The 12,831-nt window shown below is 33.7% G+C and overlaps 1 protein-coding gene across 7 annotated transcripts in view; it reads right to left on the reverse strand.

Moving 5' to 3' along the window:
* The window catches only part of LOC129425617 (dnaJ homolog subfamily C member 13), a 56,313-nt gene that overhangs the window by 14,129 nt on the left and 29,353 nt on the right, over positions 1-12,831 (reverse strand). For 3 of the 7 annotated variants that reach the window (XM_073864055.1, XM_073864050.1, XM_073864053.1), the window contains 18 exons: positions 12,689-12,745; positions 12,493-12,614; positions 12,327-12,402; positions 11,227-11,322; positions 11,005-11,145; positions 8,649-8,666; positions 8,182-8,264; positions 5,234-5,387; positions 4,864-4,967; positions 4,582-4,741; positions 4,398-4,460; positions 4,212-4,313; positions 4,022-4,126; positions 1,992-2,194; positions 1,815-1,899; positions 1,574-1,728; positions 1,358-1,403; positions 913-1,067 (listed from right to left, as the gene is read on the reverse strand). In XM_073864055.1, coding sequence (XP_073720156.1) covers positions 913-1,067; positions 1,358-1,403; positions 1,574-1,728; positions 1,815-1,899; positions 1,992-2,194; positions 4,022-4,126; positions 4,212-4,313; positions 4,398-4,460; positions 4,582-4,741; positions 4,864-4,967; positions 5,234-5,387; positions 8,182-8,264; positions 8,649-8,666; positions 11,005-11,145; positions 11,227-11,322; positions 12,327-12,402; positions 12,493-12,614; positions 12,689-12,745 — 1,925 coding nt within the window. The remainder of the gene's footprint in view (positions 1-912; positions 1,068-1,357; positions 1,404-1,573; positions 1,729-1,814; positions 1,900-1,991; positions 2,195-4,021; positions 4,127-4,211; positions 4,314-4,397; positions 4,461-4,581; positions 4,742-4,863; positions 4,968-5,233; positions 5,388-8,181; positions 8,265-8,648; positions 8,667-11,004; positions 11,146-11,226; positions 11,323-12,326; positions 12,403-12,492; positions 12,615-12,688; positions 12,746-12,831) is intronic. The other 4 variants (XM_073864054.1, XM_073864051.1, XM_073864056.1 and 1 more) reach the window with 2 other exon arrangements.

Genomic DNA, 12,831 nt, shown 5'->3' on the forward strand with positions numbered 1-12,831 from the left:
CTTGAATTAGGTGTTTTATTTCAAGTTTTTTTCTTACCCCATTGGCAGATTTTATTATTTTTTTGCTTGTTTTAAGCACAATTTACTTAAATTTGATATTTTTGTCTAAAAACTAGAAATTTTTTCTTAGGTAATTTTGCTTACCAAGAAAATGCATCTTGATTTAAAAAAGTCTAGATATTTGTACTGAAAACAAGACAAAAGTACTAAGTAAGAAAGTCATTTTTTGCAGTGTAGTACTTATTAACTCACTTAAAGGTAGGGTATCACATTTTTTAAAAAATGCTAAAGGTAGCCGACTAGCAATGAAATCACGATCCCACCCTCCATTCAAATCGCCATCTAAAGTAACACCTCTTTCAAAACACATGAACACGCACAGATCAGACGGTCACATCTCATGTCTCATTCACCAGTGAGAAAACTTTGCAGTACAAAGTGAATAACCTTACCAAAATAACCAACATTAACATCAGAATTAGTTAAAGCACACTTTCGGTTGTGTAGACGAACTATATTGTTACGCTATATTGTGAAGAAGCTGCGCACAGTGGCATTCAAATGACGCTTACGTATGAGGGACAAAAAAGGAAACGTCCGTTCGGACCGAGATCTATGTTTGATTGAAAATTTTTTGGTCCTACGCCTTTCACAGATGACATAAATTTCTACAAATACATAAACAACTCAACATAGTGATTGCTATTAGGATGTGAGGAGACTTTTAACCAGCATAACAAAAAATGTTTCTGAATCAAATCAGATACTGCTTAAAATTAAATTAATTAAAATTAAATTAATTTAAAAAAGTACAAAAAACAATGCACATCTATAAACCACATATAATCAGGATGCAAAAACAGGTCAAATAAACAGTACAGGAAGTTAGGTGAGAAACATGAGCTGTTTAACCTCATTTCACTGCTCCAGATGGCTTCAGGTGTGTCAAACTCTCCCAAGAAAATCTCAGAAAATCGCTCAGGCTCGTAATTTTCCAAGTAACACACCATGGCTTCTGGCATCATTGGCCCCAATATACTTCTCTGAACAATGTCCAGACCTTTAGCCTGCAGTTTATTAAGAACAATGACCACGTTGTTATAATGATGCTTAGAGTATTGAATGCTTTAGAAGTAAAGTTCACAATATTATTAACATGTGACCCTGTCTGTGAAATCCAGGTTTGATTTAACAGGATCTTACTCAGTCAATATTAAAGATATCAAGGTTATATTTCCACAAAATGTACATTATGTAGAATGAGTTTATTTGGAAAAAAAATAAATCCCAAAAAATAGCTTTAGCTGGGTTTTTACAGACTATAAAAAAACTATATTGTATCACAAAACAGTATTACCTCCTCTGATTTAAAGGCTTGCTTCAGATGAGTGTATTTCAAGAAGCTAGAAAGGGAAATCATATTATGCATTACATATTTGGTTTGTTTAGAAATATGGTAAATAAATGGCATTTGTCTGAAGGACTCTCTGACTTTAAGTTTACCAGTATACATTTGAATATGTAAACCAGCCTTCATGAACCAATAGTAGTGACCAACACTATGGTACCGTACCGTGCGACAGGCAGTACATTGGAGCCAGTGTACATCATAATGAAGAAGAAAACTCCACTTAGGTAGAGTCGCTGCAGGTTAGGATTATCCTGCATCACCAGGTATAACAGATTGGCTACTTTCTCCACCAGGATAGGGTCAAAGGTCAAGAGCAGCTGCAATCATCAACATAATGTCAAATATATCTCATACTTTTTATATTATAAAAAATGACTTTTAAAAGAAGAATTGAACAACGTACCTGTACGATGTGAGGCAGGCAGGTGTTGTCACTTATAAGTCTCTTCACCTTTGGTAAAGGCCTGATAATGGCGTTATCTTGGTCCCTAAACATTTTTGGGGAAACAATTGGGCATGTAACTAAATGCCAAGGTTCACTTCTATACAACATTAGGAAAGAGAATGAGAGAGAATGAACCTGCTAGGAAAGTAGGAGCACATGGTAATAAGCATGTTTAGGATGAGAGTGGCCAGATCAGTCTCGTTCATCACCGCCTGTCCACTGGCCAGCAAGCACCATTTCAGCTGTGGTATAGCCTGCAGGGGGCGCCAGCCATCCATCCCTTGAGCCCAGCAGCGCGTCTTTGCCGTCAAAGTACCAGAGTTCCAGAACTCCTGCATCTGTTGGACAAATCACTGATGTTAAATATATGTACAAGACACCTTCCCATCATCTTAAATAATTATGTAACATCTGAAAAACACATGCTCATTCGCTTGACACTATAATCTCACTAAGTATACATTACAAATTCAAAAAAATTAAAATGGGGTGGAAGATAAGGCATAGTATGAACTCAAAGGACTAAAAGGTGGTTACCATTTTGCCAAGTGTAATATCAATGCCATGAAGTTACCAAACCATGAAGTTATTTTAGTTTTTACTTTATTCATATTTTGAATAAAATTATTCTTTTTTTTGTTTTGTTAAATTGCTATGAGCTTTTGTTCTTTTTGTTTGCTTTTTATATTTTTTTATATTTATGTTTAAACTAAATGTAATTTTATATTTAAAATGTAATTTTATTTCAGTTTTAGTTTGTACTTTGTTTTCAGTACATAATTTTAGTGCCTCAAACTTATTTTTGTTTTTGCTAAGGCAATTTCTAATGATAATCTTTTTATTATTATTATTATTTACTTAGTTTTCATCTAAAATATGGGCCTATATTTTATTTGATTCCAAATAACAGACATGTTTTTAATAGTTATAGTTAACGGTAATAACTCATACCATGACATCATAATATCATTACCTTAAATAATTTCCAGAAAAACAATTTTCAGGGTAGTGTTAAGGTTGTTTTACCGATTAACAATTTAACAATAACCATACGATAACTATATTAGCGTCCCCACCACCGAACGATAAACATAACTATGTTAATTCACTTGAGTGCCGCAGTACTCACAAAATTAATTTTTCACATTTAATGGCATTAACTAATTTTATAGATATCCTTTGATTAAAAACTATGCTATTTTTTACACGTCATTGAACGTTTTAATATGCTGCTTTGTTTAAATACGAAAGCATTTTAAATTCGAACAGATTAAATTGGCTGTCAATGGTATTTCATTCATCGTCACAAAAGTAATCCCAACAATATTGATTCATGCATCTTTAAAGGCGGGGTGCATGATCTCTGAAAGCCAATGTTGACATTTGAAATCACCTAAACAAACACGCCCCTACCCAATAGACTCTGAACCTTCTTTTGATAGACCCGCCCCACACATACAAAACCCAGCTAACATGCCGGTTAGTAGACACGCCCCTTACTGTTGATTGGCTACAAGTGTGTTGTGGTACTCGGCCCAACTCCCTTTTCCAAGTGTTTTTCAAAAATCATGCACCCCGCCGGACGAGTTTTAAAACCAATTTTATAGTTATAAGCTTTCAATTGCACTGTTTTATGCGCATTTTGAAGTATCGCATAATAAACAAGTGATGGAAAAATCAAATTTCGAATAAGAATCCCTTACTTCGCCAAAAAGTTTTAATGCTCGCTTTATGTTTTTGACTTTTGCGAAAAAGAGTAAATGCGAATAAAGGGAGATGTAAACGTATTTGCTAAATAAATTCTGACATAGCGAACATTAAACCTACGACAATGACCTTCTAGCTGTTTCCGCTGTCTTTGTCTTTACCATATATGGGGCTCGACATCTTCGCAATGCCCTTGCTGTTAGTGCCTGCATCCAAATTCTGCATTTCTTTCTTTGTGCCCAGCATTCAGTTTGGCAACTACAAGCTGCACTGCTAGTAAATTTATAACTTGCTCAATCGTAACTAAATGCAGTCCTGTCTCCATTTACCAATTCCACCGTTTGTCGCTCGAACAACTTGATGGAAACGCACCTAATTCGCATTTTAATTCGAATTTTGGAAAGTTTGCATGGAAACCCCATTATAGTTATCATCCATAGTGTAAATGTCCAATGTACCTCTTCATAGCTAAAAGGTCCTCTCCTTTCTTTATCTGCGTTACCGAAGTACCACTCCTTCTCGCTCTCTCGCTTCATGTCAGGCGAAGCCTCTAACACGTTACTCTGAAAGACAAACATGCAGAGAGATAAGAGCAATGATACAACAGCTAGATAAATGACATGCAGTCAACAACATGTGGACACACACCTGTAGTGGTACAGTGGCTCTATTGGTGTGAAGGTGCGCGAGGGTCAGCAGGTCCACTAATATACGCACTCCATTTGAGTCCAAGATATCCTTTACGTTTTTCTGTCAGTCGAGAGTTAAACAAACGTGAAAAAAATTTGACTAAACAAGAGGTCACATATGCGGTAGTTACTCAGATTTACTTACTTTGTTCAGAATGAGTTTGTTGAGGAACAGGATGAGTCTGTCTCTCTCTAGCTTGTCTGTACACTAGAGATAAACAGAGATGGTGAAATGGCCACTAAAGATGATATAATACAGCTTTAATGCAGTGCATCGAAAAGTAGTATAAAAAACAATAAAATACAAAAAAGTTGGTGAAAATACTAACCCGATCCAACATGCCCACGATATACTTGGTGTCAGTAAAAGGTCCAATCTCTTCACAGCATTTCCCGTAGACTATAGTAAGAGCTTGCAGACACAAACACTTCATAGCTACTTTAGGTGTCAGCAGAAACCGGTGGTACAGCTCATTAAAGAACTCATACCTAGAAGCAAATATATTGTCTGATTTTCATATAATTAATTATTATAATGAATATCTCTTTCAGATTTTTACAACACAGTTAGAGGCAATATAAAGAGAACATGACAAAATTGTATTACGTACGATCTCTTGATGGCACCCGACTCTTCACTTTCATCTTCCTCCAGCAGAAGACGCAGATAATAATCTCCTATTTTAATCTCATCAGAAAGGCACTCATATCTCACCTAAACACATGATTAAATATGCATAGATGTTATTTTCATCTTTTAAGATTCAACGGCAGCTTCATGAGCTCATAAGAAATGGGCTCTATATTCAAATGCAAAACTCTCAAACATGTGTTTTCTTGTAAATTAGCATTTTTATCAGACTCACAAGGTCACTTTTGTCATTTCATTGTTATTTAACTAATTCGCTTTAGCCGCAAAACTCTCTGCAAAAAGCCGGCTGTAACTACTGAATATCATCAGACAGACAAATGGAGACAGACCTCAAACTCTTGATGGTTCCAGGAGATGACAGTGGCACTGCCCAGTTCTCGGTCCACGTTGAATGCGCGCATCTCTCCCTCCAGAGCTTCTCTCAGCTCCTCTCTGGTCTTTAGATTCCAGATGAGATTAGAGCGAGCATGATCCACCTGAAACCTTTATACGGACAAAGAGAATACTCAGCAAAATAGTACAACTTTTACAGAAACAGTCTAAACATATCGATTTTTTTACACTGACATTAATGTTATGGTAACATTACTGTGACACCCATCTATTTGTGACCACAAAACCAGTCACAAGGGTTTTTTTGTTAAAGGTGCAGTGTGTAAATTTTAGCGGCATCTACTGGTGAGATGCTGGTGAATTGCAACCAATGGCTCAGTCCACTGCTTACACCTCGTTTTTTATTTACATAGAGAAGCTACGGTTGTTACCATTGGACAAACATTTCATCTGAGACAATTTAGTAAAAAAAATGTAATCCATTAAGGGAAACATGGCAGCACAAAATGGCGACTTCCATGTAAGGGGACCCTCGGTATACGTAGATAAAACATCTCATTATAAAGGTAATAAACACATAACGGTTCATTATGAAAGGTCTTTATACACCCCTGATAATATAGTTTTGTATATTATTTTCCATTTCTGTCAAGAGATCCTTTTAAAAATTACACACTGCACCTTTAATTGAGATTTATACATAATCTGAAAAGATTTTCATCTATGTATGGTTTGTTAGGATAGGACAATATTTGGCCAAGATCTTAAATCTGAGGGTGCAAAAAATATTGACAAAATTGCCTTTAAAGTTGTCCAAATTAAGTCCTTAGCAAAACATATTACTAATAATTAGGGCTGCACGATTTGGGTAATTTTTCCCATTGCGGTTATTGTTGCTAATATTGCGATGTGCGATTATACTAAATGGTATCATGAGTCAACTTGATGAGTTTTAAGGAAAATCTACACACAGTTTAGCTAAAATGTGTATTTGTAAAACTAGAAATGTTTTCGTATTGCCACGTGATGTAGCAACTGCTCAGTGTCAGTAATCCTAAATCCAAAATACCACCAGACAGACATAGAGTTCTTTTTAGCTACCAGATCACTGTCAACCTCCTCTGCATTCATCTTCGCTCTGGTATAAGTGACGACGCACATCACACACGTGCATGCCACACGTGCACTGCCTTTTTTGTTTGTTTTTATTTCTTTTTTTAAACAGCAAGGAAAATCATCAAACTGTTATCAGAAAGTTTGTGTTAACAAGTTCACACATTTTTTTATTTAATATAATTGCAACATTTTGCTGTGATATAATCGCACAGGCTGACATCGCGATTGCGATTAATTGTGCAGCACTACTAATAATAAATACAATTTTGGTTTATGGTAGAAAATTTACAAAATATTTTAGGGAATACGACCTTTACATAATATCCTAATGTTTTTGGCATTAAAAAAATCTAAACTTTTTTTGACCCATTCCATTTATTGTTTGCTATAGAGTTAAACACAACTTTATGATTTTTGAAGTCTAAATGCCTTTACTAGAAATATTAAATATATCTATTTGGTAACACTTTACTTAAAGAGGTGTTCATAAGACTGACATGACACCTAGATAATCATGACATGACACGTGTCATGAACATGAAGGAGATTTTGTGCACGTTGTTAACTTTTTAACGCAAAGATGACATTGTTTGAGATGTCTTTGTTATGACAACTAGACGTAAACAAAGCATCATCACTGACCACTTTTATCAGTGATACAAATTGAATTTGTAATTAAAATGTCATTAAGTGTTAATACTTTGTCAAATAGTTTTATAACAGCATCATGAATATTTTTCTTGACCCTCAACTAACACGGGACAAATATATTTTGTCATTAAATGTCATAAGTGTTAATACTCTGTCAAATACAGTTATAACAGCGTCATGAATATTCTTACGTTCATAATGTTTTTTTGTTTGTTTTCTCTAGGTGTTAAATAGGTGAGAAATAAAATCAATCATCCAATAATAATACTAATAAAAATTTATAAAATTATATTTTATTGCATTTGGAGACTGATTCAGCTAAAATAAAATAAAACCGTATATAATGGGTTAAGCCATGCAGTGTTGGGTCCATATTGCTGCCAAAACAGTTAATTACATTGAATTAATTAATTAAATATTTTGTTAGTTTTTTAATCTATGTCAGAAAAATTGCAGAACCCTCTGTGTGAGGAAGAACAAGTCTTTTTTTTCTTGTGCACATACATAAAGTTAAGTATAATCTTTTGACATCTCTGGAGATATGTCTGTTGCATTTTGTTAAAGTATTTAAATTATTTAACATAGTATTAAAGGGACATTCCACTTTTTGTGAAAATATCCATTCAGCCGATCTCAGAGTCTGGCGCTACCACTTTTATCATATCTTAGCATAATCCATTGAATCTGATTAGACCATTAGCATTGCACTAAAAAATAACCAAAGATTTTTGATATTTTTCCTATTTAAAACTTGACTCTTCTGTAGTTACATCGTGTACTAAGACTGATGGAAAATTAAAAGTTGTGATTTTCTAGGCAGATATGGCGAGGAACTATATTCTCAATCTGGTGTAATAATCAAGGACTCAGCAGGCGCAATGAGATTAAGCGCATGAAAATAGTCCCCTTGGTAACTTTCAATAGCAGAGGACTATTTTCGGGCACTGCGAAATATCATTGTGTCAAAATATTGAAAATATTTGGCTATTCTTTTAGCGCGATGCCAATGGTCCAATCGGATTCAACGGATCATGCCAAGCTACGCCAAAAGTGGTATCGCCAGACCCGGAGCTATCTGAATGAGTTCCAAAACGATAAAAATCAAAAAATTCATTTATAACTAACAAAAATATAGTTTCAAAACAGCAAAGACAATCAATCATATAAAACAATTTACTTGTAGTAAAAAAGCTCCCAGTTGGACTCAATCTTGATCCGCTGTCGTCTCTTCCTCAGAATGACAGGTTTTTGGTTTGGATTCTACAATGAGTCAAAACAGTGTAAATGAAGAGACTTTCAGAGTTATTTTGAACATATTTTGTACAATCTGAACACTCCAAACATTGAGTTTACATGATAACTACAGCTATTATACGAAAGAAGTTACAATCCTGTTCTAAAAAAATAATACACAGTTTACACACACATAAATGCACAAACAAATAGTTGACACCAAACAAAACATATTTACAGCCTGGTTTGTTCCATCAATATATATAAAGGTTATTCTCAAAACAAATATGTCGAGTGACGCACAAAATGTCTAGATGTGACCCTAAACATGTTACATGGTACCAAATGAGTGACAGTGAAAAGGGAGGGTCTAAGAAAAGGTGAGGTCTCTGATTGGATAATACTACTTACCAGGTTATTCCTGTCCTGCTGCATTGATTGACAGCAGGAAACCACAATAAGGCCAGGTGGGAGGAAATGGGTAGAGATAAAAGAGATTATTGGTCCTGAGGTCAACCAATCACACGTGTCATTTCAATAGTTATAGTGAATACCGGAATACATTTTTTTTGTGATGATAAGTTATTTGTTTCTTTCAAATCAGCTGGATTTTGGTGGCAAAGTACATGAATTTGCGTGATTGGAGGCTCAAGAGCGAACAACTGATGATCATTGTATTACTCAAGTTCTCAAAATCAAAGCTGTGCCTTTATTTGCAGCATATGCTTTATTTCCCAAATATTGGATATAAGAAGATTGAGCACTGCTATTACTATGAATAGGGGACAATGCAATGCTTAATATGTCTGCTCTGCCGTCGGAAGTCCCTCCATCCAGTTAAACAAATCAATCATCAATCACCAACCTGTGTGCCTGCGCAGTGGCTAAAACGGCCTCGAAAAGTGTTTTTCTTACAATTTGAGCTTAAGAAGAAACAAAAATGTCAGTTGATGTCAGGTTTAATTGTTGATTTTAGCATGTGATTTAAGAGATAATTGTCTTTCCTCATTCAAGTAAATGGGTGATTCTCACGAAATCATTGAAACACCACGGCACTAATGATTTTAGCTTTAAAAATGTGTAATATAGTAACATTAAAAAGCATCAGAATTAACACAATACTGTGTTCTACCTTGCACAATGTGTGATTTCAACATAAGAATTTATAATTGTAAATTTTATCGAATTTTCTGCTGAAATTCTCATTACCGCAATGTGTCCGGCTGTGTTTGAACATGCGTTATGTTGTAATTTAATCAAATTAACACAAAAATATTAAGAAAAAAAATAAATGGATGTTTTGCTAGACTACTTTAGATGACAGAAAAAATATTTACTGAATATTCATGTATAATAATAATAAGGAAAAATTAGGAAAATTATGTGTCCATGCCTGATGTTCTCATCCTCCGCAACACTTTTTGAGAACAGTTTAAGCACACATACAGAAATTTAATAAAGTTTGATTTTGAGTGACCAAGCACATGGACCAGTTACTTCAAGATGGCTACCAGGTAAGATCATTTTTTTTACAGTTAATTTGAAATATTGTCTTGTCAGAATGCTTACACGACATTTTGATTATCATTACCGCAACAGATGCTTATTAAATGTTAATTTAATTAATAGAAGCATAATACTTTGATTTTAAATGCATGTGCAGAATCTCCAAATTATGTTCTTTCAGGTTTGTCATGTCATTTTGAAAATATGTCAGTGTTGATGTTTTCTGACTGTTGCGGCAATGAGATTTTTAGGACTAATTTTTTAAATTACAGTATGTTACAAAAAGTGTTAAATGATAAGTTAAAGTTTTTAAATTAATGTTCCCATTTACTCCAGACTTTGTTTTTCAATGTCTGGTGGGAAAAAAAGTAAATTTAAGCAATTTTTACATTTTCATGCTTGACATTTTTAAAACCAAGTTTTCGTGAGAATCACCAAAATAGGACTTTCGTCTTGCATGACTAAAATAACTGCCCAGAGGTGTTGCAAACATGGCCGCCTATATACAAAAGAGACCGTGAAGTTCTGGTTAAGAATACTGATTGATCAATAAAGAAGCCAAATCGTGTATGAAAAATATGTTAACAAATTTGCTATGGAACAGAGACTATACATAATTTAGTGAAACATATAGATAGAAGATTTGCCTTTCTAAAAGGGGGGAAAAAACTTGCTACTGGATAAAAATAAGATGCCAAGTGTGCATGAAAGATGACAATGTTTTGTTCAAATTGTGTGTGGGGTTTTAAAAACATGTAAAACTACAAACAGTACATACAGATACAGTAAAAGGCACAGCGATGATCTGTAAATCTGAGTTGGCTATGGCTATTATGATTCGAGTATAATATGATTCTGGTAAGGGAGAAGGGAACATAAGCAAGCCATGTAAAGACAACATTTAGGAAAGAGTGTGCGCTCCACATGCATGTGTGAGCATGCAAGTATGAACAGAAGGCCCAGCAAAATGATAACCCAAGCCTGTGTTCATTCAAAACAGACATTTTATATTATGGAGGAGCAAATTATGCAGTCCTTCCATCACCTCCCTAACCAGACAGGTCAAAAATCATACACGATTAAACATGGCAAAATTAAAAATGCCCTATAAAGAAAAAGTTTCATCCCATTTCAATGTGCTCAGAAACCTGCTGATGTACAAATCCAACAGCGCAGCCCAAACAGCTCTGGTAACACTTTGCTCATCACAACCAGGGAGCAGAAAGCAGAGGAAACTAGATGCAGTTTTTAAATCGCTTACCTCTTTCTGAGCTATGCCCATTTTGTCTCTCCAATGCATGAGCACTAGGTCGGTTTTCTCTTTGGCGAACTTCTCAACCTCTTTCGCAGCCTTACCCGCCAGACGCTGCCACTCCGGGACTTTATTTCTCCCAAACTGGTCCTGAAGGGAAAAAAATTTTTTGCGATAAAAAAAGAAAAATCTACCAAAGATTTGACAGAGAAACAGTAAATCGTTTCATACCGTGGCAAGTTTGACATTGTCGCGTATGTGCATCCTGTCTATGTCCTTTTCTGGCACAGGGTCAGAGCTGTCTAGATATGCCAGTAGTCCAGTAGGCTAAGAGAGATATTAAAAGAGAAAAATTTATACTACTTTAGAACTTATTTTTGTTGAAATGAAATGAAATAAAATATCACAAAAACAAAACAAAAAAAACACAAAACACATAAAAAAAATAAAAATAAATAAACATTAAAATAAAATAACACAAAAACAAAACAAAAAACACAAAAACTAAACGAAACAAAAAACACAAACAAAAAACACATTTAAAAAATAAAGTTAAATAATAATAAAAAACAAAATAAAAATCACTAAAACAAAAAACATAAAACAAAAAAACACATAAAAAAACAATAAAATAACACAAAAACAAAACAAAAAACAAAACAAAAAACACATTTAAACAAAATAATAAAATAAAATAACACAAAACAAAAAAAAACACAAAAACAAAATGAAAACATAAAATAAAATAAAAACACAAAAACAAAACGAAACAAAAAACCAAACAAAAAAACACATTAAAAAAATTAAGTTAATAATAATTAAATAAAATAACACAAAAAAAGCAAAAAAAAAAAAAAAACACAAAAATCGCATTTTAAAAATAAATAAATAAACAATAAAATAACACAAAAACAAAACAAAAAACACAAAAACAAAACAAAACAAAAACACATTTAAATAAAATAATAAAATAAAATAACACAAAACAAAACAAAAAACACAAAAACAAAATGAAAACATAAAATAAAATAAAAACACAAAAACAAAATGAAACAAAAAACCAAACAAAAAACACATTAAAAAATAAAGTAAATAATAATTAAATAAAATAACACAAAAAAAACAAAAAAAACACAAAAACAAAACGAAAACAAAAACCGCATTTAAAAAATAAATAAATAAACAATAAAATAACACAAAAACAAAACAGAAAAACAAAACGAAAAACACAAAAACAAAGCAAAAAACAAACCAAAAAACACAAAAACAAAACAAAAAACAAAAACAAAACACTTTAAATTAAAATAGAATGATTTAGGTAAATAACTCACCAGTATTCTCTTAAGCAAGTTCAAGGCAGTGGGGTTTTCCGCTGTCCACAGACCCACTAGATGACGACTCAACTGTCTGTATAACAAAATCAAATAAAGATTGGTATTTAACTATAAACAACTATAAGATACATGTCCAGCAAAACAGTATGTTGGGTTTAGTGACCTGTTGGTGAGCATCCTCTGGTCAGAGCTGATGGTGAACATTGAGGTGTGGAGATGTCTGGGTAAAACTCCTTCGCTTAGGGCCAGCTCCTGCATCTTAGTGGCTATCTCCTTATCTCCCTCCTAAAAGAGGATAGCTCTGGTCAAAACACGTACTTTGAAACAGTACAATATACCATAGCAACTGTAGGTCTCACCTCAATAATGGCCTTCATTATCAAACCTGCTCCTTTAACGATTGCCATGGATGGATGCTGCAGAGACAGAAATACACAAACCGTTAAAGGGCACATATTATGATCTCTTTGTACACTACTATAAATGTCAGGTGTGCCTAGAA

The sequence above is a fragment of the Misgurnus anguillicaudatus genome, chromosome 25 (genome assembly GCF_027580225.2).
Source record: "Misgurnus anguillicaudatus chromosome 25, ASM2758022v2, whole genome shotgun sequence".
Classification (NCBI taxonomy): Eukaryota; Metazoa; Chordata; class Actinopteri; order Cypriniformes; family Cobitidae; genus Misgurnus; species Misgurnus anguillicaudatus.